Source organism: Nannobrachium achirus (genome assembly GCF_963921795.1).
Source record: "Nannobrachium achirus genome assembly, chromosome: 19".
Classification (NCBI taxonomy): domain Eukaryota; kingdom Metazoa; phylum Chordata; class Actinopteri; order Myctophiformes; family Myctophidae; genus Nannobrachium; species Nannobrachium achirus.
Window position 1 is genome coordinate 15,893,066 of NC_137826.1, and position 24,570 is coordinate 15,917,635.

The 24,570-nt window shown below is 40.4% G+C and overlaps 1 protein-coding gene across 2 annotated transcripts in view; it reads left to right on the forward strand.

Annotated features, from left to right (window-relative positions):
* Nucleotides 1-24,570, forward strand: part of ntm (neurotrimin) — a gene marked incomplete at both ends in the record, with an annotated part of 482,453 nt that overhangs the window by 337,464 nt on the left and 120,419 nt on the right. The window contains one exon of one of the 2 annotated variants that reach the window (XM_080748934.1): nucleotides 13,645-13,735. In XM_080748934.1, the coding sequence (XP_080605060.1) occupies nucleotides 13,645-13,735 (91 nt within the window). Of the gene's footprint in view, nucleotides 1-13,562; nucleotides 13,736-24,570 lie in introns of those variants that run through there. The other variant, XM_080748933.1, reaches the window with a different exon arrangement.

The window sequence follows — 24,570 nt, forward strand, 5'->3', positions numbered from 1 at the left end:
TTTGTATGCTAATTTCTCCCTTTGTTGATGTTCATTGGGAAGAAACAGATTATTGTGCAATATTCTATTTTTTTGCATTTGCTCACTGTCACTCTGTCCAGTCTAATGTAGAATGTCAGGACATACTGTTCTACTATACATATGGAGTATAACTTTAGCACAGAATGTCTTCCTGTCTTACACATCGTGGCTGTATGTCCTAAGAGTGTGTAAGGCAGTAAGTAGAAAAGGTACATTTGGAATGTAATGGCATGGGGAAAAAAACTACTAAAAACATACAGTAATAGTTGATCAGATTATGTTCATTCATACCATAGATTAATGTATTAATTTAAAAAACATTGATCTTTTATCTCATCTTTATTTCTCCTTGTCAGAGAAGGTATTAGGCAATAAACACACATTACTCTATGACATCAATATTTGATGATAGAGTGCAGTGTTAACTCAAGTTAACACTGCATTGATCAACACCACATTGTTTATTCCAGATGGATCTGGATTCTTAAAAGGTATATTATCCCACAACCTACTCCCCTAGAGTACATACTATACTACTATAGTGACTTCTCAACATAATAGGTGACTTTGGGTACATTATTATTATTATTATTATTATTATTATTATTATTATTATTATTATTACCCCCCTTAGTATTTCTGTGCAAGGCAAGCCCACTCAAATACACTAGTATTTCTGTGCTTTATCTTGTAGTGCACTGCAGGGAGTAAAGATTTGGGTTTTATTAATTCTGCATAAGAATTGGATATAATTTGTGTATTCAAAAACTGACAACTAAAATGTACACCGGTATTTGATAAATTACAATCCATTGATGTGGGACAGAGACTGAAACACTGACTCAAATTGTATTTGATTTATTGTGTTGATTCCTTCTCTCAGTTCTCCCATAGCGGAATAAATACTTGAGACAGTTTTATTATGACAGCGACACCACAGCTGGGTTTGACCTCAACGTGTTATTGCTCAGAGACTAGAAGAGACCAGTGGTCTTATAGACTAATATTCAGATTTTATCTCTTTGGTCCACTGAGAAATCTATGGTCATGGCAGTGGGATATTTGCCCCGGTACAGAATTATCCTATTGTGACCATCTAATAGATCAAAGTCCAAGGGCAGATCAGCACATCGATTTAGCCAGCTGATGAGAAAAAGGAGATCCTTGAATCACAGCTGTGGCAAAACACTGCCATCTTTCCTGCTTGCCCTTCCTGGCCAGAGAAAGGGTGCTGATGAGAAAATTGGGAAGAGCAAAGCGTGGGTGTGTGTTGTTGGGGGTTGGGTAAGGGGAGGGGGAGGGGCAGGGAGGCAGGTAAATCAAAAAGGGGGTTGTGTGTGGATTTTCTAAACCAAACAAGTTGTTCCAAGCTGTGCGTAATTCACCCCGCAGATGATGGGTTTTACAGCCTTTTCTGCCTGTATTCTATCCAGTGGGGATCTGTAAATCTGTCAAGGAGAGAGTCAGTTCCATTCCCGCTCCCGTAATCTCATTTGCCTCCGGTGCCAATGGTGCATCAAATGTCGTCAGCTGCTCCTGTGGCAGGGCGCAGTGCAGTCGCTCCGCCTGCCTTTTAGCCTGATTTACATTTCGTCGTACGACGATAGTGTGCCGGGGAAATGGGCGATCTACAAGCTCTCAACGTGTCGCGGTGCGACACGTTGTGAGCTTGTAGATCGCCCATTTCCCGGCGTGCGACTCGGTCGTACGGCGGAGTATATGAATTAAGCATTCCCTGCCGACACACTGCCGGGCTGAGCCATGCTGGGGAGTAAATCCCACCTGTCCCACATGAGGTGCTCCATCAACCACGGAAATCCATTATCCCAGAATGTTTTAAGGGGCTAATGGAATTCTTATCTTTATTTTGCACTGGAAGAATTTAATTACATGCCGTAGTAAAAGTTCCCCCGGTTTATCAACCTACACACATATCTATGCAATTCTTTTCCCCCCCTTTTTCTTATTTTTTGGGTTGACTTAAAGGAACTTCTTTTAGGAGGAGCTGTCAGTCACTGTTCCTGCATGTGTTACCTACACAGTAGTGTAACCTCTGAACACGGTTCCTTCTGATAAGATAAGGCAAAATAAATAAAAAGGCAACTCAATTACATGTGTTTTTTTTTGTGTTTTTTTTCTCTAAAGGGTAGTTTGACAGTCCAAAGGCAACACTAAAGAAAGACTTTCACATCCCAATGTCCCAATGGCTGCTGGAGGGAAATAATTAAAAATAAAATGTTTGATTAGAGCAGACAAGTCTGCACACCAAATAGATTCCATTAAGAGGGTTTTATTTAATGCAGTGATATTTCAAGGAACACAGGCTTTTCTTCATATGCTTCTGAAATCTGAGGAAGAGCCTGTGTAACTCGAAACACCACTGCATTAAACAAAACCATCTTAATGGGAGCTATTTTGGTATGCAGATCTTTATGCTCTAATCTACCGAGTTTGGCACTCCTGTCCTGCACACCCTTGCTGAGCATGATGTTACGTACTGCTACCATTATGTGTGGTGGCGTATATAATGGAGATTTGTGATCAAGCAGTCTTTTGTTTTAGTTTCCTTTGTGCATAGCAAGCTTAATGATTTTGGGGAGGGGGGGTGGGTTGTATGTCATATATAATCCAAACAAGAGTAAATGGAAGGAGATAATGACTACTTGCAGTCACATTTTGTTTGAGGATGTGTGTTTACGCTCTAAATTTCCTGGAAGCCCATCTTTGATGGCAAGCTTATTTAAGTGGCTAATAGAAAGTAGGTGCTTGTTAAAAAAAACTGACAGTTCTATGCTCTATTGTCAATGGTCTCTGTGATGGTTAGGGGGAGAGCAAAAGTGCATGTGTTACATTTTCAGCGTGATACGTCCTACTACATAATTTTCCGCTCTTCTAGTCAGCTTCCCTGCTGCATTGTGTTGAAGCTAGGTACTAATTATAAGTAATTTCAACAATGAGATGTGCTGAAGTCAAAGAAATTGAACCTCAATGTGTCAAGGCTTGTATGACTAATACTGCATATTTCATTCTATTGTGATTTTAGAAGAAGAACGTGTTAAATTAGTGATGGAAGAATTTGCTCTCTCTGAAAGATATACTGTACATGTTTGATTAATATTACATTTGAAATGATCATTAGCTGGATTTAATAAAGATGTTGTTTGAAATTATCATAAATAGGACAATTATGATCCTCAATTGAATGTAGGCTATATATAATAACGATGGAAGCTATTTTAACAGTTGTCACGCCTAACAAAGTAATTTCATGTTGGCCATGGCAATGTCAGCGGAAAACTTGGTCTGATGCACTAGAGCAGAAAATTATAATGTTTATAATCTTTTCTGATGAAAGCATTTAATCTATAAAACATGGTTTGTTTCAGTTAGTCATATTGCTTTCAATTGCACATCAGAGGCTGGACAACAGCAAATTCCATCAAATTCAACTCTCATTTGATTCAATTATTTTTAGTCCCCAAAATACCAAACACACAAGGGGAAAATCAAGGTGTTACAGTAAATCAATATGTCTGCCTGTCTGTCTGTCTGTCTGTCTGTCTGTCTGTCTGTCTGTCTGTCTGTCTGTCTGTCTGTCTGTCTGTCTGTCTGTCTGTCTGTCCCTTATGGGCATAAAATCTCCATATATGGGAATAAAAGGGACTCGCGTTGCGTCAACCACACTAATTATCATGAGACTGACATGTCCATTTATGGGTATTCCCAGATATGGGCTTAATATTGATGACATCAGGGGTCTCCAGATATGGGCATAAAAGGGACAAAGACAGAATTAATTTGCGATTGTGGTAGCCGTGATTATTATTAATGACACGCCATTAGTCATTATACCATGATGCTACTAGCAATGAACATTAGGCTGCTGTATAAAATGCTTTGGATAGGCTATATACCACAGTTCACATTACAAAGTCAAAGTGTTCTTGCTTGGCAGAGTGATTTCTGTGTTTGGATGTGGCATACTTCTGTTCCCATTTCAGTACAATCCCTCACTTTGTCACTGTCTGACAGGCCTCATCAACCACTAAGAGCTGGGTCTAAGGGTGACATTTAATCTCAATGACCCCTCTGCCAGTATAGGTACAAGAAGAGAGTGCTATACGCAAAAACTGTATCATGTCTCAAATGGTGCAGGAAAATTGATGAGATGCTCAACCGTGTCAATAGAAGTATACACCCTCTTGTTCCGCTGTTCCCAGACTTTATAGCACTCAGGAGAGTGTGTTTTGTCCATGTGTCTGTCCACTGAGATTTCTGGCAAAAAAAAACAAAAAAACATAATGTTGACATCTAAGGCGATTCTCTCTACACTTTATTTTGTTTTGCTATGGCAGTTATTGGCTCCTACCATCACCACTGGACTGGAAAAAAAAACACAGTGGCAATGATCAGTGTCACTTGGGTGAATTTCCTTCAGTGCATTCAATAAAAGCCATATTGTGATGAAATGGCATAAATGTTGTCTTGTGGTATTGACAATAGCTTGATATTAAATTGTCGTTATCAAATTTGCATCAACGAAAGGGCAAAATTTGCATTCATACAGTATACATTCGGTGAAGCACCACCCACTGAGATCTTCTGTCTCAAATATGAGACTGAATTGCAGTGCAATGTTTCAGCAGGATGACAGAATCTAGCTCACTTTTACTTTGTTAGGCAGGGGCGTCACAAGGGGTGGGGGGGGGGGGGAGTGGGACTGAGTTAATAGGGCCCAAGGGGCCTTGATTATTTTATACATTAGCTATTGAAAAATAGCAGATATACAAGCTCACAGCGAGCTTGTAGATCTTCTATTTTTGAAAAGTCGTGAGAATGTGTGCAAGTCTTTAAATACATGTATTTTTTAAGCAAACATTTGAAACTCAAATTTTGCTACTGGGTGGTTCCTGGAACTGAATATTTTGAGATGGGGGGGGGGGGGGTCCGTGGCCAAATACATATCATTTTGGGGGTCCTTCACATGAAAAGGTTTGAGCACCACTGACATAGAAACAGGTTTTTTAAAAAACCTTTTGAATAAATTTGAATAAAAATGTTCATGATTTAAAAAAGAAATAGCAGATCTACAAGCTCGCAGTGCGGCACTCGTGCCATGCTGTGAGCTTGTATATCTGCTATTTTTCAATAGTTAAAGTACCCAGGGCCCAGAGTTTGGTGCGACACCCCTGATGACAGTCAGTTTAGTTATTTTCATTGAGCAGCATAGTTGTACCACACAGCATAACTGAGACTGAATCTTCTACTCACCAGGATTACATTATTTACAGCAGATGTTGAATATATATATATATATATATATATATATATATATATATATATATATATATATATATTTCTTTTTTTTTTTTTTTGTATTATTATTATTTTTATGTTTGGAGATATTTCAACTAAGAGGTTGTCATCATGTCTGTATCATCAACAGTACACAAATGTTGCTAAAAGGACTACATATTCTTCTTACTATCATTGCTAATGTTGTTTCAGTCTCGTACAGTTAAGTATAGTAAGGCAGGTTCAGTTGTGATAGTGAAGCACTGGCCACTTGCTAGAGGCCAAACAGGCAGTTTCCATTTTTCTTGCGTTGTTTTGATGGCAAGCAGCAATTTTAGTTCATAATTTCTCCTCCAACTGGGCAGCAGGTTTTAGAGGCTATGGCCTGTTTCTAAATGTGGTTCCGCTGAAGAAAAACAATAAAATACATCATATGAGTGTGAGACATAAACGGAGTTGGTGCATTGTGCTTTATTTGAACTGTAGTCAAGGTCAAAACCCACAGACTCCACTAGCATTATGGTGAGTCGTTTATCTCCATAAACCCTGTCTAGCAGCAGGGGGAAACCATGACATTGTTGTATTGAACAAACAACAGAAGTGGGCATAAATATAGTTTATTTAGGGCTTGATCATATATTTATATTCTAAGCTCAAAGCATATCCACATCATACCTGTACAAATGCTTTATTGGCAGAGGATGGTGGAATAACACATGACCACAGCTGCACCTCTTTTCTCTTTTAAACACACATTTCCTAAGAGAGTTTTCCGTTCAGCATTTGCCAGATACTGGAAATGTCACTCTTGCATCACAAAAAACAACAACAGTATATGCAAGATATTACATTAGATATTGCACAAGATATTGCAGTATATTACATTATACATACATTATACCGCTTTGTGTACATTGTATATTACATATTGTATATGGTTTCTAGATGCCTTTATACATAATTATCTTTATGTTTTGAGTAAATCAAGTATTGAAATGTTCTATACTGTTGTTATTCAGAGTAATGCACCAACTTCACCAAGACAAATTGCTCATACACATGGACTAGATAGATGTGTGTGCCTATCTCCCTTAAGTTTTATAATGATTTAGTGTGAAATCCATTTGAAAAGCAAAAATGTGTTCATTACGGTCAATGTGCCACAGGGAACATGGAATGAGGTGGGGTGGTGGTGAGGAATGAGGACCTGTGGTGTGGTGTTGTATTGCAATTGCACACCCGTTTAAAATGTTTAGATAAATGATCACATACGTACCAGCTCAAATCATTGCCATCAATAATGAACTCTTCTCTTGGTCTCTTTATACACCTTTGAACTTTGCAACTATTGCATTAATATCGACTAAGACAGTGGATACACAATACTAAATCTGGTCTAAAAACAGTAAGCAGTGCACAGTTTGTAAACATCATGCATTATGAATGTTCATTTCCAGTATGCTATAGATACCAGGATGACATACACTGGCCAAATCGTCCAGTATGCAACCAGAGCTGCCTTTGTGGTGTGCTGTATCCCACAATGCAACATGGTCATTTCATGTTCATAGCAAGGTACAGTAAAGACAGCCACAGCTAATTACATATATAATGAGTCTGTTTTATTTAGCTACAGTATGTTGAAGGGCTTGCTAACTGGTACAGTTAAATCAAGCTTACCCACAGTTAAATGTTATTAGCTACAGCTGTGGTTGCCCTGCTATGTAACAGACTAATTCTACTGCTACTAAAGCCTGGTGGCCATGTCACTGTAGTGCACTACATAATGGATATTATACCGCTTACTACTATGAAGAGTTGCATGTACTGTAGCATACAGTACATGCAGTATATAATAAGTATGCAATATTGACAACATTTGAATTAAAATTGTATGTGATGGATCTTATTCATTTGATATCCATATTACATTGTTTATGATGTTCTTTCGGCACTGATGTTTGTAACTGTATACATTTGTAACCTAGAGAAAATGAACATTTGCATGTTTGGATATTTTTGAGTGAGTACTATGCATTTGCTATTAGTTTAAAGTGATTTGATTGGTCGACTGTGCAGTCATGTCTGTTATGGAGTGACTCATATTGCCTAGTACTAGCCTATTCTTAAAGTAAAATTATCTGATCTTGAAGACAGTTGAAATGATCATTTACATTTTATTATTATATTATGATGGTATAATATGAGTTGGATTTGTCAGTTGTAGTTTGTAAACACAACAAGCTGGAACTGACAGCTCATCAATCCCACAAATATAGTGTTAAAATGGTTGATGCCGAGAAACCTCCCGCACGAAGAAAAATAAGCAAAAACAGTAAGAGGAAAGGGTCTCTGCAGTTACAGACAGTGCCACACACTGCTAGTGGGACATAAATGATGATTGCTTTATTTATGTCTCTACATAGGAGAATGTGCCATGAGGAACATACTGTACTATGGTGGGTTAGCGTGGAGATTCAGGGCAGTGCTTTTAAATCGGCTGTTAAGTTTGTTTGTTTGCATTACTGGCTATTGCCCACCTTTCAAAGTGACTTTGAATACTACTTACAGTACATACAGTACTGTACATACGCACACCAGCACCTATTGCCATTAATTATTATATAATATTATATGTGATAAATTGTAGCTCATTTGTCATGTTTGAGTGTTCCTCTTTATAAAGTCTATGTGCACTAACACTGCTTAACACACCTACTGTTTACATACTGTAGACTTGCACTTGCAGTGTGATATACAGTAGGGACAGGCCATGGGCAGTGGGCAGGCCCTGAACCTTTTGTGCCCAAGCCACACCAAAAGGCAAGTAAAAACCCCAAGGCGTGTACCTGTATTCATGTTATAGTGGCAAAATAGCCTCTATAAAGGTGTTATCACAGTTTATTTTTATTTACTAATAATGCCAAAATAGAAAGTGTGGATATTTGTTTTCTTCTATGGTATACAATTTGCCTCTATATTGGGAAATGAGTGCGCACACAGTACTGATATACTGTTAGGCCGAGAACATATAAAAAAATGTGTGGTCGTCCCAAAAGTCCCAAGGCACACCTGGACTTGTCTCACAGCACACCAGTGTCCCTTGGCACACCATTTGGGAACCACTGATATACAATACAGCAATTCTGTATTTATTCCTCTTTTCTGCACAACTTTCACCCAAGCGGTGCAGAAAATAGCATGCGTCTGATAATGCATTTGCGTCTGTGGAGAGAACCCTTGTTGAATGGAATGTATTTTTCCTCCTTTCTTTGGAGAAGGGAGTCTTGAAGCAACTAGGCCAACACAGATAGCTGAGTATACGTGTCATAGCAAAGTGCACTTAACATGCCTCAGAGTCAGCACACTATTGCTAACAGGTGATAAATAGTTCACTGGCATCAATCTCTTTATTAGAATGTAATGGTCACATCCACTCTAGAATGTCTAACACCCCTGAAGCTAAGGGCCACTTTGTTATCGATTGCTTGAGCCCACCATGATTAAGATCTTGGCAAACACTTACTCTTTTGCTTTGTGTTTCAGCTGAAGGGTGATGTAGTGTGGAGGTTGGAGGAACACCATTGCATTCTGATTGTGTGCCAGTTGGAACAGTATCGTGGGCCACAACCACTGTCTTCACAGTCACTTGGCCACAATGCTTTTCCCACCATGCTTATCACCGCCGTTCGCTGACTCCTAATTATTGTTTTTCTCCAGGAGTTGAAACCCCAAGTCTAGCACATCCTGTCCAGCCATCTCCAAGTGCGGCAATATGATTACAATCACTTAGAATACAAAGGAGGAAAGCTCACGAAAAAACACCTTCAAGTTGACATCTTTTCACCAAGCTCTCTTGAGAACCAATTATCCTGCAAGCGTAATTTTACACTGAGAAAAACTGAAATTAACAACATGTTGGTGAGCGTTTGTATCATCAAGACTTCTCACCATTGCCATGCTTAGAGGTGTCTGACTGCGGCTCCCTCAAACCTGCAAGGTGATATTTCATTAGTGCCATGACTAAGACCTCATTACCCAAGGTTCCCTTGTGGACAAAGGCAGTCTTAAAGATGGAGAATGACCATCTGGAGCTCATCAACAGAGGCTCACAGTGCAGAACAGCAGAGATGCCTATTTAACTCATCTCCCAAAATATCACTTCATTTCATGCACATCTGCTGCATATGGCAGTCGGCGGTGGTGAAAGTTATTCTGTAAAAGATGGACCCAGTTTTCATGTAACTTTTCTGTTGTCTGTTACTGCAATGTTCATTCTTTAATATGCAGCAGCAGTGTTTTCCCTGTCATTGTGCAAGTAGAACAGGACATACAATAACTTTATAATAATGTAAATCATCAGGGATCTAGCCCAGTGCCTCCTTTCAACATGATCTCTAGCATCCCTATTCTGGGGTGCATGTCATATTAGGCAAACTTTCACTGAAAATGGCTGGTCTACAAGCTCCCTAATACTATTGACAATTCACAAGCCTAATGAGAATGTTGTGCCTGTCATATTTGCCTCAGCATCCATCCTGCTTCTTTTCATTTTTTATGAGGGCAAGTGAAGAGAGTCTTCTGATGTAAACAAGCAAATTGGCAAAATCTGCAAAATGCACTCACAAAATCATGCACACTCTCATGCACCTCCCCCTACTTCAAATGATACTACTGTCGGTTAAGATTAAGATAAGACCTTTATTGATCCCCCAAGGGAAATTCTGTCGCCAAAGAAACAGCAGCTACGGTGCATGAAAAGCTAGAGTAGCTACAGTATGTTACATGCAATGTTTTGATAACAGCATTGTCTAACTTTGTACTGTAGGTTTACAAATGCATTGAACATACATGTACAACACCATCTTTGAGTGTATACTATTTATATATGTATACTATACTATATAGTCTGTGTTCTACCGACTTTTACTACTGCATACTATGGTTAAAATCTCTGCAGCGAGTTCAGCAAGTTATTATTGTCCCCACTGGTGACAGTGAATGATTGACTAAAAGAGAACCTTCTGTGTTTTTCTTAGCCCTAGGTGTCTGAGAGAAACAGTGAGCCATCACCACAGGAGGACTTACCTGTCTGATAAATGTATTCGGCAGAGATTAAGGCATTTATAGGCTTGTGGGGGTGGAGTCTCAATTATGAGCTAGCACCTCCAGAAAGACGACTGACGTGACTATATAGCTTCCTTAGGTCAAGCTGCCTGGAGACGGGTTGTTCCTGTGGGTTGATATCTCATTCTCTCTCCTAGAGAGAGCATCTAGGCTATGAAGCCTAGATGCTGTCAGCCAGCCCCCCGCCCGCCCGCCCGCCCGCACGCACGCACGCACGCACGCACACACACACACACACACACACACACGCACACACGCACACACACACACACACACACACACACACACACTTCCTCTGTCCTAATAATAAACTGCATTGGGATATGCAGAAAACTGATACTGTATAATACTGATACAACATTATGTCATCGCCTACTGTCACCTGAGTAGCTATTGTTTTTATTTAGATATAGAGACAATAAATGAAAGACTGCATCAAGCATTCTTGAAATTGAAAAATCCTCATTTTCATCCTGTGAAACGGCCCAGGCAGATGTGTCAAATTGAGATTATAAATTGCCACCCATTATTTTTCCAATTCTTGTTGCATATCCATACAAAAATAGATACAGTATATTCTAGATTATGTTCATTCCCATTCATTCAGTTTATTACATGTGTACATTACTCCATTCAACATTATTCAGTGTATTACTCCACTCAATAATGTGACAAATTACTTTATTGTAGGATGTTTTTCAGGAAAAATGCTGAGAGGCAAACATGATGGTGTGCAAGTGAATGCAGTGTTGAATTCAACTATTCATTGAGTACGAATAGCAGTTGTGAATGCAGGGCTGTAAATTGTGAAAGCCTTTTTTTGCAGCGTGGGTTTTCTTATGTTATGGATGGTAAGATGCAGCAAGACTGCTGTGAGGCTGCTGACAGAAGTAGAGCCTCATTATAGGCAAAAATGCATGAGTATACTGTAGCTTTCAGTGATTGGTGCTATAAGTAAAGCTTAGGAAATCTATTTCACCTAACATTATTATCTGTCAAGCATTCCTAGTATGGATCATTAATTGAAAATGTGTACGGTAATAGCATCCATGATCAATATTGTGCATAGTTTATTTATCGATTAAAAGATAACACTGCTCTTGCAGATCAATATACTGTATATATGCGGAGATCATGGAAAAGTGGCACTCACTCTTCATGTATCTTTGTTTCAAGGCATATTTTCTGTCATCAAATGCAGATTATGGGACTTTATTTAATCTACAGGCTACAGAATCATACTTTAGCTAAACATTTTAAACAGATAAATAATATTGTAAATTGTGGAAATATGCTTCAAATTGCTCAATTTATACAAGCCGTCTTGTACTGTATTGAGAAATTGGAAGGACTGTCTTGACAATTATTATTTTGGGAAGACACTGCAAGTTATTTTTCTCTTAGCCACTGAGAGGTTGTTGTGAGCAATCACCTGTTTGAGGGTAGCAGACACTGTGCCAAGTGGAGGGTGCACAATAAAGAGCCCTTGCAGAGAGAGCTCTATATCCAGTACATGTTATGACTCATTCACATTCTTATGTCACACATTGCAATTGTTTGGCTGGTTGATGTCTACATACAGTAGGCAAAAATCCTGAATAATATATGTATCCATTTGTAACTGATGTACAATAACTGGGTCAATTAGGTTACATTTCACTCTCAGAGTAACCAATGGATAAATGAACACTGCAGATTTTACTGTGTATTGCCAAACTGAGATAATCCATAATGTAATTAGGCAGATAATCTCAAATCTATAATAGCATTCACAAGTGCTGCCATTTTAATCCATACACTGTCTCACATGGCACCTTAGCTCCCAAATTATTAACGGTGTTATTTATCAGGGCTCGTGCAGCTGCATTGGACCGTAACTTTCTGTTTATTAGAGAGAATCATTTCATCATATATTGCCTGAGGCTGCGTGTTGTAGGCTACATTCATGTTGCCTCCACAACCATCAAAGTGTCTGACGCAGCCCAAGTGCAAGTCCTCTAACTGACCCAGTGGTGGAAAGTAATTAAGTACATTACTTACTACAGTAAAATACACTTTCAAACTTTAAATGGGTCTTAAAGGAGTAATTCACCCCCAAAATGACTTCTTTTTTTCCTATTTGATTACTCATGCCATGGAGACTTGAGTTCAATAATATTTGTTTGTATTTGTCACATTCCTAAGACAAAGATTTGATTATAGTAAATTTACCTCCATTGAATCCGGATGGGGACCCGAAAGCATTTGGGTCCCCATCCGGAATCAATGGGGGTACATTTATTGTAAAACATTTTTTGTCTTAGGAATGTAGCAAAAACCAAAAAAAATATTATTGAACTCAAGTCTACATAGTGAGTAATCAATAGAAAAAAAGTCATTTTGGGGGTGAACTACTCCTTTAAGTAGACAACTTTCTACTTTTGTACTTTTACTGAAGTAAATTTTAAAATTAAAATAATTTTGAATTCTAGACTCTTACTTGTAACAGAGTATTTCTACATTGCAGTATTGATAGCCTAAAACATTTGAGTACTTTTTCCACCACTGCTCTGAGTCTGACCACACACAATCAAATACGCACTCAAACAGCCCATGCAAATCCCAAGTATGACAGCCCCCCCCCCCACCCCTTTTTATTCTTTTGCAAGGTGCGCATTGCCCAAAGCCTACTGAAATATTATGATGGTTTTGGTTTAATACACTTTTGACAGTGACGCATATTACAGTATGGCTATCCTATGTTTGACTGCATTCGTGCCGTGATGTCAACAACTTAATTAGGCTGCTGTTGTTGATGGGCGAAGTTGCATACTGCTGTCAGCAATACAGGATGCTGCTGGAGAGCGTGTAACCGAAGCATAAACGGCGCCCAGCAAGGAATGTACGAATAGACGGTCGATTTTTTTTTTTTTTTTTTTTTTACAGTGCGCAATACTGTAGCTATAACGTCCTCGCATACCGTCGCACCTGACAAAAGAAGATTTGGATTAACACTAATGAACTGGAATAAACAACCCGACCGCTCTCAGCAGACAGGAGCCGTGTTTGCATTAAATGCGTTGTTTTGAAAACTGATTGTGACGTTCGACAGACATTGGGAATTTCACAGGGAGGAAAGAATGGGTGTTCGTGGATACTTTGTCGTCTTCTGGAAGTGCACGGTGTTTCTGTCTCTGAGGATTCTGCTTCTGTTACCAACAGGGTTGCCTGTCCGCAGCCAGGGGGATTCTCAGTCCGACAACACAGTGATGGACAACATCACCGTCCGACAAGGCGAGACAGTCCTTCTGCGGTGAGTCACCCTTTTCCTTGCGTGTTCTGCTGCACTTTGTTTTACTAAAGTTTGACATCATATGCTTTCGCAACTGGAGTTTAGCTCTGGTCCACAGCGTTAGAAGGAGTTCTCCTTAACGCTATGTCACAGATGAGCCACTGCGCTCGCAGCCGCGCCTGCCACGGTAGCCCAGGCTGCTCAGCCTCTCGTCTGTAGTAAAACAAATAAAATACACTTTCGCTACTCACCAAAACAAAGACTGTTCTAAGATGTTGAAAGCCTACTTTCCTTAGTGGGAACACTTGAAGCCCCCCACCTCACGTCTAAAATACACCTTTTGGTCAGAAAAGAAAACATTTCACTGAAAGTTTTAGCTACTCCACATCGCCCTCTACAGGCATTGGTTGTCTTGTCAATTGAAAATTCCATTGACCAGATTTTGCCTTCCAGTGAAATATTTTCTTGTCTGGCTAAAATGTGTATTTTAGACGTGAGGTGGGGGGCTCAGAGTGTTCCCACTAAGGAAATTAGCCTTTCAACTCCCTAAAGCCGTCTTTGTTTTGGTGAGTAGCGAAACAGTATTTTTTATTTTTTACTACAGGCGAGAGGATACGTTGCCTTTCCTACGGGTGCAAGGGCTCATCGGTGACATAGCGTTAAGGAGAACCCCGACGCTATGGACCAGAGCTAGAGTGTGTTAACAAACACATGTCTGAGCCTCTGAGGTGCCGACTGTCATAGTCAAGTGGACGTCGTTGCGGGGGATTTCAAAGGATTAGGCTGAACGAACACACTTCGTTCTGAAAGCTACCCTATAATCTTTGACAGATGTTAACAAGAAACTCAGCGTTTTAATTGTTGTGTAACGATGCGGAACTGAAGTGGCAAAGGTTTTAGTCGTGAAAGAAAACACTCCATAGACACCAAGTGCAGGTGGAAACGTGAACATGATCATGTAGAAATGCACCGGACTGACAGTGACAACTCCCACAGGAGAAAAGGGGAGCTATATGGAGGAGAGGGATTGGTCCCATTTATCCTGTCTGTGTTCCCCACTTCCCTTTAGCCTCTGTGTGGTCCCCAGCACTTACTGAACATAGATGGATTTATCAGTCTGTGAGTTCACATTAAGTTCACATGGTATTAGTTACAGGAAGTCATTATCCACACTTTTGCCACCATACACCATAATTGCATGTGTCAACTTGTAGCCTATAGCAGTTGCACAATCCTACCAAAGGGCAGGGGATTTTAAGGGGTTGTGCAGAATGCCCCCATGGGGCATAATAATTAAAGGAAAATATCATACAGTGTTATTGTCAAAATCACCTTTTCCTCACCTCTGACATTTATAAGGGGAGAATGGGTAAGATGAGAACCCTATCATAGGGTTCTAGCCACATAGGGTCCCTAAAAGTCCTATCTGATTGCATTAAACGATGTTAAACGACATTAAACTCACTTTGACACTCAATTTGCCATTCACTTTGTGCATGCACAATTGCACATACCCTAAAATTACAGCTGTCATATGATGGTTTGGGTGTGATTTTATTCTCTCTGAGGTGGAGTAGCCTAGAATAGATTGTCAGGTGGTAGCAGTAGTGTTTGCAATACATTAGATCAGATGTGATATTTGTTTTATGGGACTGTGTAACATTTGGTTCAGATGGTGGCTATATGTATGGGTACCATTAAGATGAGCAACTGGGTTTGGGGTAAAGTGAGCCTATCAATTAAAAACAATACAGTATATATGTATTTAAAAAAAACGTATAATATAGTTTATGCAGAGAGAGAAATGCTGTGTTCCTCCTTAATTTGATACAGGTCACATTCTATGAAGATGAATGGGAACACCCTACTCTGGGGGTAATTTGTGCCAAAGGAACACTTTTTACAGTGATCAATAATTTGTGACCTGCATTATCTAGGAAAATGTTTGTGTACACAAGATGTGCATATGAACCTGAAGTATTCCTGTGTGTTGTTTCATTATTGTTTTAACATTGTACATTTCTGGCTGTGATAATGCTGAAGGTAAAACATGGCTCATCAATATAAAAATGGCTCATCAATATAAAAATATTGAAAATCGTGTTTGCTGATAGACTAACTTAAAGTTGTACCATGTAACTTTTTTTATAAAACAAATCTTAAAATTGTCCTAACTCTTAAATCGCTAAAGTTTTAGAACACCCACTCCGTTATTTTCAGCTTCTGAAGCCTTCTCTTTATATGTTTTCTATGATCCTGACCGGGGTCCGGTTTTCGCGCAAAAATTACGTCATCATACACTATCGGCCAATCACAGCGAGGGTTATACACTGCCGGCCAATCACAGCGCATCTTGAAGTGGGGTCGCTAGCTATCACAATAGGGCGGCCATATTTGTAGGCGCCCGTGTGTCTCTATCTATACTCGGGTGAAACACTCCGTTTCTCCGGAATGCCTGAACGCACAGGAACCAGGGACCCCTCTAAAGATAGATCTCGGCGAGGTGGAGGCAGACGCGGGGGTGACGCGGGGGTGTGAGGCCCGGTCCGCGGCGAAAAACGGCCGAAAGACGCGGACGCTACTGACCACTAGTTGAGCAACTTACACAGTATAGCTTTAAAAATCAAACCCAAGTTTGAAGTGAGCGGTGGTGTGTGTGTGTGCCTGTGTGCGTGCGTGCTGCTCACCCAGGTGTGTGTGTGTTGGGGGGGGGGGGGGGGGGGTGAGAGTGTGAGCCATACTTGCTCACTCAGGCCACCACTGCTATTGCAGTTGATGCTCAGGGCAGGCTAGACTCAACAGCACCTCTCTGGTCACCCAGGGGTACTGAGGCTACACCAGAGGCTACATACAGACACACATACATACATACATACATACATACATACATACATACATACACGGATACACACACGGCCACGCTATGGAGACGGTGTGACCACCGCTCAAAAAAAGGGTAACCATGACATTTAGAAGAATGTCTATTTGGACTTATTGGTATTGTAGCCTACAACACGCAGCCTCAGGCCATGGGTTATTGGTAACGGAAAAACAGAATGCATACATTGTGCATTTTCATGTTCTTTTTAGTCCAGCATTTTGTTGTATCTAATCTAAAACACTCAAGTCCTAAAAAAGAGAAAAGAGAAGATCAATACTGTACATTCAGTTTTCACTGGATAATTTAATACAAATATGCCTCATTAAAGGAGACTGTCAAATTTCAAAGTTTAACACTCCCTGATACCTTTAACTGCCACACCCAATTTGAGCATCACAGTCTTCTCTTTTATGTTTGTCTTTCTTACTGTTCTATTTTGAACATAGATGAAAAACCTATTAGACATTATAAGCTGTAGCACTGTATCCTTTTGGATATTATTTCCCTTTCGCCGGCCAGCCTTGACATTAACTTTTTCACAGACATAATTTTTTCTGTTATTTTATTTGCTACAGTAGTTAGAGGCAAAATACTGCTCTGGTGTTGGTATAGTAGGGTACATGTAGGCCTACTCAAAGACCATTTCATTCCTTATTCACCGCTCTGATTAGGCTGTGTCCCCAGTTCGTAATGCTTTGTCCAGAAACCAGATGTGGCTACTTTCCTAAATCAGTCACTGTCCCCATTTTTCCTTGCCACCGTCACCAAACACTTTCTCCTGGGAACTTGATGACTGGTGCATCGACGGGGCAGTTCAGGAAAATGGGAAGTAGCTACTAGACTGCCTTTTGCGCGCTTAAAGGTGCGTTTTTCAGCCGAATATCGGAGCGAATTTTCGGAGCACGTAAATAAAGAAATCTACCTCACGTTATGTCAATCACGTTTGCCGCCCTTTTCGTATTTATTTTCGGACCAGGTTTTATTTTTTCCGATTTTCAACTGCAACTGTTGCCACTGGGTCCTTGCTTTCTCTCTCTCTCCTTTCTCTCTCCCTGAAAAAAGTTTTTGCGGATTTCGGATTTCCATAACGCAACGAAAAAATGCAGCAGTGTGCAACCAGCTTTAGCCTGTGCGCAAGACGCCTGGCCGGGATGAGGGTGAAGTAGTCGCAGGACCGTGGGTCTTTGAGGGGTCCTTAGGGGTCCTTGGGTCCCAAGCAAGTAATGCAGCAGGTTGGGGGTCAATAGCTTGACAACCTTTTCCCGCAGGTGAGACAGTACTTCTGGGGGGGAGGGGGGACCGTATCTTCATTGCCCTTCCTGGCTCTGCTCTCGGAAACCATGGCAGCAGGATTAGTGTTTAATTTTCATCGTCTTGCTGCTGGGTCCAGACTCCAGAGAGAGCTTACCTGCAGAAAGTTGTCCAGCTAACTACCAGTCCAGACTGGTAGTTAGCTGGACAACTTTCTGCAGGTTTCCACAACTCTTCATCACACAGAAAATTATATCGGTAGCGCCCGATGATCCAAGATTCCCTCTTGACTACAGGACACACTGAAAGGTAGATCTGTGATGCAAGAGAAGAGCAAATTGAATGGGGTTGACAGGCATTGACTCTAAGGCTTGCCCACCTGTCCCCGGCAGGTAAATAAAACTTTCGGGCAGGTGAAGTTTGCTTTCAGGTTGCCCAACAGGGCAAGTGCTCATTTGATAGGGGACGCAACCGTCTATAAACACAATACCAGATATCTGTCTAAACACCTGAACATGGCCAGTGCGCTCCATTTTCTGGTCTGTGGAATGTAACAAGTGTGAAACCACAGACATATTCAATCATAGCTATGTAGGTATTTGGTATTTGTAGGCTATTTGGAGGTATAGTGTATGTTTCTTTTTATCGCACAGCCCCAGAAAGTAAAGAACTAAGTGTTAAATTGAGCGGTAATTAAAATCTTAACAATCATTTTACAATGGACAATTTACTTTTCGGCAAGTAGAACATGACCTGTACTTGCCCGACGGGCAAGTGCCTCTGAGAGCTTAGTGTCAACCCCTGGGTTGAGGCCACAACAGGGCCTTACAGTATGTATGTATCATAAGGCAGGTGGTAATCTGCTGACATGGCATGAACATGACTTTGAACTAGCCAATACATTGCCTGGAGTGTATACAAATGCCTCTGTGATTCACCAGGGGGGGCTGTTCCCATAGTGCGATATGGAACGAGTGATATGATAAAAGAAATACCAAGTCTGTCTCGTTAACACAGCAAGGCAGTGTGGCCAACTTTGGCAACTTGCTGAACTCAGACTGTATAATTTTTACACACAAAAGTATACCCTGAAGCATGCACAAAGACACTCATTTAAATGAATGAACAGTCGGTTTGAATATCATTTGTGCATATAATTCTTCTAGTGGCATTGTCTGGCTGTGTCACATGTAGCTAAGTTTTAAACAAGTACCCTGCTGGCCCTTGAGCTCCCTTGGTGGTAACTGATAATCTACAATGGACCAATCCCCAATCACATACACACCCATTGTAACCGTTACAATGGGTGTGTATGTGATTGGGGATTGGTCCATTGCATTGTGGGAAAAATCTGAGGTGGGAGGGCAGCCAAAGCTGGGCATTGTATCAACTTAAATTAAAGTTGGTGTAAGAGATTTTTATTTTTATTTTATTTTTCATTTTAAGTGTTAAATAGCTCTATATTTCTACAGTTTCAGGCCGAGATACCAATATAATTTAATTTTAGGAGAGAAAACTAGCAGACAAAATTGGAATTAGTATTGTACATCATAACATTGAAGCTACTATGAGTTCCCTCTCCTGATTGGATGAATTTGGCAACCCAAAATAGGTGTCACACATGTCACACAATTAGTTTTGTCTTCCTTTTTTTCTCTTCCGTTTATTAAATAAAAATATCACTTACACCACCTTTATTGTAAGTAGATGGAAGTGCGTGTCCAAAACAATTTACACAGACCCAAGGATAATTAGGTCTAATAATCTCAAAATACCTTCTGGTCCAAAAGAAAAAAAGTCTCCCCCTTCAGTGACATTGTGAAGATGTACTCTGCAAGCCAAAGCACATCTTTGTGATGTCACTGATCACATAACCCCACAATAAATCCTCCAGTTCAAGGCAACACAGAAGGGGGAGGGACCTTTTTCTTATTTCCACACAACAACTCAACAATTAATGACATAGTTCATATTGAAAATGAGTGGTATTCCCCTTTAAGACAGTGTGTGTGTGTGTGTGTGTGTGTGTGTGTGTGTGTGTGTGTTGCGTGCGTGCGTGCGTTCCAAGTCCCCACTTTCTCAGTGGGTGCTTAATGGGGGAAATGATGCATCTTTGTGGTTGCAGTTAGTGATGACTTGATGATGTTGAGTTGAAGTAGAACCCTTGTAGCTGTTTATTCAGGCCATGCAGGGCTCAGCCATGCCATTGTCCTATGTTAAGATGTGCGGCTACAGTATGTTACTGTATGCTCCTATCCATTTACCCCCATTAAAACCGGAAAAGCATCTGTGTCATTTTAGATTTTAGCTACAGTATCGTCACTGTCAGGTGGAAACCTCTAATTCCCAAGAGTTAAAATATGGGGATAAGGGGTTTCTGCCTGACAGCAATGATATTTAGCAGGTTTTTCAGAAAACTGTTAGGATTTAGAAGACATTTTTAGAATCAACTTCAGGTCTTAATGGGTTAAGCCTGAAGCATTCTTGATTCAGGTTAATGCATTATACAGATTAAGAGCCATTCAAGTTATAGCCTATCGCATGCTGAAAATTGCATTTATTGCTTTGGTTCAATACAGTTTAGCTTGAAGTCTAAATTGTTTATTCAACACAATTTTTATACGAGCCTTTAAGCTTCTTTGGTGCTGTGAAATTGTGCTAAAACTATTGAAGCATAATGCTTTGCTGTCAGACATGAAAGTCTTTCTTGTCAATCTATGTTTGCGGTTAGAGTTCTCTTTAACGAGATATTCAATTTATTTTCCTGGCCTTGGGCCAAGATTGGAAAGGTGATAATTTGATTTCACGGAGAGATGCTAACGATTGTCGTTGTAATTCCATTACAAAGAGATGTTGCGTCATCTAGCCCATGTTGCCATCTTTCAGGCCCACCATTTCACAGTCTTTATTTCTGCTGTACTAGAAAGGGTTGTCATCACCAACGTATAAGCTGAAGCAAAGGCAGATATTTTCAAGCGTTAACAAGATTTTTTAGATGCTGCTACACAGGGGCTTCAGTTCAGTGTTGTTGAGGGGATTTCTTTCATTTACTGTATTTATTTTATTTGCAAAATGTGTTTTTCTCCCAGTACTTGCTCTACCAATAGCAGTCAGATCTCACTGAAAGCCTTTTGAGTTTGTCAGAAAGAGAAGGGTTGTTGTTGCTATCTAAGATGTCAGAAAGAGAAGGTTTGTTGCATTCAACAAAATATGTCACACTGCATCTACAGACTTAATCAACTTTCAGAGAACATTGGTTGTTCTGTTATAGCCAGACTGACTTTTTTTTTTGCCCCGGCCATCTGGTTTCCAGTCTAGGACTGTCAGTGTTGTGAGAATCCACCACTGCATGCCACATCAGCTCCCATTATAACATTTACATTGAACATGCTTTCTACATTCTATCTATTTAACTAACCTTATAGTATCTTACAATAAATGCATGAAATCTACATGCGTCTTGCATCCTTTCATCTGTACTGTAGTTCTCACAGAACCGATCCGTGCGATATGCCCACGTGTGGGAATATACTGGTGATGACATCAGGGATGTCCATTATGGGGATAAAAGGAACACAGGCAGTCAAAAATCTCCAAATACAGTGTGGGCACAAAAGGGACACAGACAGACAGTACAATACAATACAATACAATACAATACAATACACTGCAGTACTGTACTGTACTGTACTGTACTGTACTGTACTGTACAATACAATACAGTACACTGCAGTACTGTACTGTACTGTACTGTACTGTGTGTGTGTGTGTGTGTGTGTGTGTGTGTGTGTGTGTGTGTGTGTGTGTGTGTGTGTGTGTGTGTGTGTGTGTGTGTGTGTGTGCGCGTGCGCGTGCGCGTCCGTGTGTGCATGTGTTGAATGCTTAAAATATTAGACCCTTTTGTCATTTGACTCACCAGTTAATCAGAAAGAAAGAGAGAGATTTGGTTTGTTGGTGTTGGATTCATTATGCACTCAAGCATATGCTCTGGGAATCAGCTTGGCCTACATAATAAGGCGTGCTGTATTGTTGACAGGAATAATCTCCAGTGGATTATGTAGTGGGTACTCTGTAAACTGTGGAACAGCAACTGTTGGCCATCTGTAATTTTAAGAATAATGTACTGTACAGGTATATCGATATGATGTGCCCTTGTGTGAATGCACATTTTTTGGAATCCCAGAATTGTTTTTAGGACTTAGGTGCTGTTGGTAATGTTCTGTATATAGCACTGAGCTAAACTTGGGGAGTTAAGTAGTTGGTACTGTACCTGTTGAGCAAAGTTTATCATGTTCAGATAAAGTTTATTTTAAAGCAATGTTTACAGGCAAACTTGTAGCTATTTGCAGCCTCTCATGTTGGTTCCTTTATTGAAAATACAATACCTCATGTTGCGATAGGTTTGGCCTCTCCTGAATCATTACTTACATACATCATCACTTTTCTTCTGGCAATTTTAGCAGCTATGATAGAAAAATATTAATATCCAGTCAGGGTGAAGTCAACCATTTATTGAAGAAGATTCAGCAACAGAGAAACAGCATACAGAATCAGAGAGCTCTGGCCTGCTGGCCAGAGCTTTGCCCTGTCGGGCAGAAGACTTCCTGAAGTGTCATATGGGACACCTCTTATACACCAAGGTGCTCTCCCTAGATGGAGAGAGAATCTAAACAGCTATACTAAGTACCATACAGTATATAATAAGGCTGACTGGTTAAGTTGCAATGACCATGTATAGAATCTCTTAGTACAGATTTATGCTGGCACAGAGTAGGAGTAGAAGTCACAGTCCATGGATGTCAGCTGTTAGATTGACAGCTGCAGGTACATCTAAATGAGTAGCCTTGTGAGATTTTCTTTAGACAACTATAAATATTTCTACCACACAGCATTGAAATAAGTAGGCCTCTGTCTTTGGCGCCAGGATTATCGGTTTCTTGGTTTCAAATTGCAATATGATTGCAATAAACAGTGTAAGACTTTGGCTTACAGCTCAGATAGCTTGTGTGGAGCTGTGGTGTTGTGGCTAGTCTACCTAAACCATGGCTGGGGTTATTCTTAGGATTAGTTTAAGACAGGGGTCTTCAACATTTTTCAGACATTTAACCACTTAAAGTCTTAAACCCTTAGTAAACTTGACCTTTCACTCTGTACTTGGTCTGCTCTTTTTTCCCTCTACACCAAACCACTTACTCACAAGTAACAATTCACAACGTCTCGCGCTGTGATGCGTTGTGAGCTTGTAGATCTGCTGTTTTAACACTGACACATGACATTTTCAATATCAGCACTGGAGGTCTGCAAGCCCAACAGGCCGCGGCCCAATCGACTACCACAATTGATAAAAAAAATAAAAAAATAAAAAAGCTGTAGCTTGTTTCCATTGTGGTCTACCTCGAGACATGTAACAACACGTAAACATACTTCTCAAGCAAACATGAAACATAGAATTAATCCTTACTGTATAAAGCAACACATATAGGACAAGAGGCACACTGAGAGAAGAATACAGAGCAGAGGGGGCTATCTGGGGTAGGGATCTAACTATGACCAGTTAGTGTTAAGATGGAGCCATGATTTGAGGTCATTCTTAAATCTTGCAAGAGAATTTAGGGATTTTAGGGCTGGAGGGAGGGCATTCCACAGAGTAGTGGCTGCGTGATAAAACACATTTTGCATAAGCATGGGATGCATAAGCATGATGCATCCCTCACTCTGGGCAGATTAACCAAGCAAGTGTTTGGGAACAGAAGCATCTTGGATCTGGAAGACCAGGCACAGTGAGAGCAGAGATACTCTCTCCTCCACTCTTAGTCATCCCAAGCTACTGAAGCAACTGAATGCCTATGGATTCCATAGCGTCCAGCTGTTACAGTTCCACCCTGTGAGCTGGTGATGTCAGAGCATGACATCATCAGGGCCCATTTGACCGACCACTCAGGCACTCACCAACATAAATTGTCAGATTGTTGAGTTTCAGTAAGGAGTTTGCGCTTCCCGTGTCTGCAAGTCTGCTTTGGGCTTTTTGTCTATTTGGCTCTTTCTTTTCTCTACAGGATGATTGATGATTTATACTTTGTCGCACATAATAGCCATCACCGAAAATAACCAATCTACAAACTTGCAACGTGTCACAGTGTGTTGTGAGATTGTTTTTTGTTCCCGACACACGGTGTGTAACCAAGGTATAAGTCATAATAACAACTAGAACTGCATTCTATCGATGTGCCAACTTGCGCACCAAAGTAGCTCCATACATGGCCTCCTTGTGCTCCAGCAGAGCGCACCATGAGGTGTGCTCTGCTGGCCTCATTGGCTGTTCATGAAGACATTACCAGGAATGCTCTTATATACCAGTGGCATCACCAGAGACGCTGGTCCCTGATTGGGCTACGGTCATCAACAAGAGGAGACACCGACATACATACCCAGCCGATTACAGTACTTGCGCGATTACAAACTTGCGGGTTTTACTTTAGCTGGCATAAAAGTTCTTGGACCTAGAACAATATTGTGTTGCCTATAGCAACCACAGTAATAACCCTAACCCATGTGGCTGGTAAAGTCTAGCCCTACTTTAATAATATAATAATAAAATAAAGAGTATTTGAATTGGACAAAGTAGCACTACAGTACATGAAATTAGCTGTTCACAGATAGGATAGGGGTGAAAACATACTCCCAAGTAACCCTGGCCGTTCTGGGCTGGCGGGTATAAAAACAA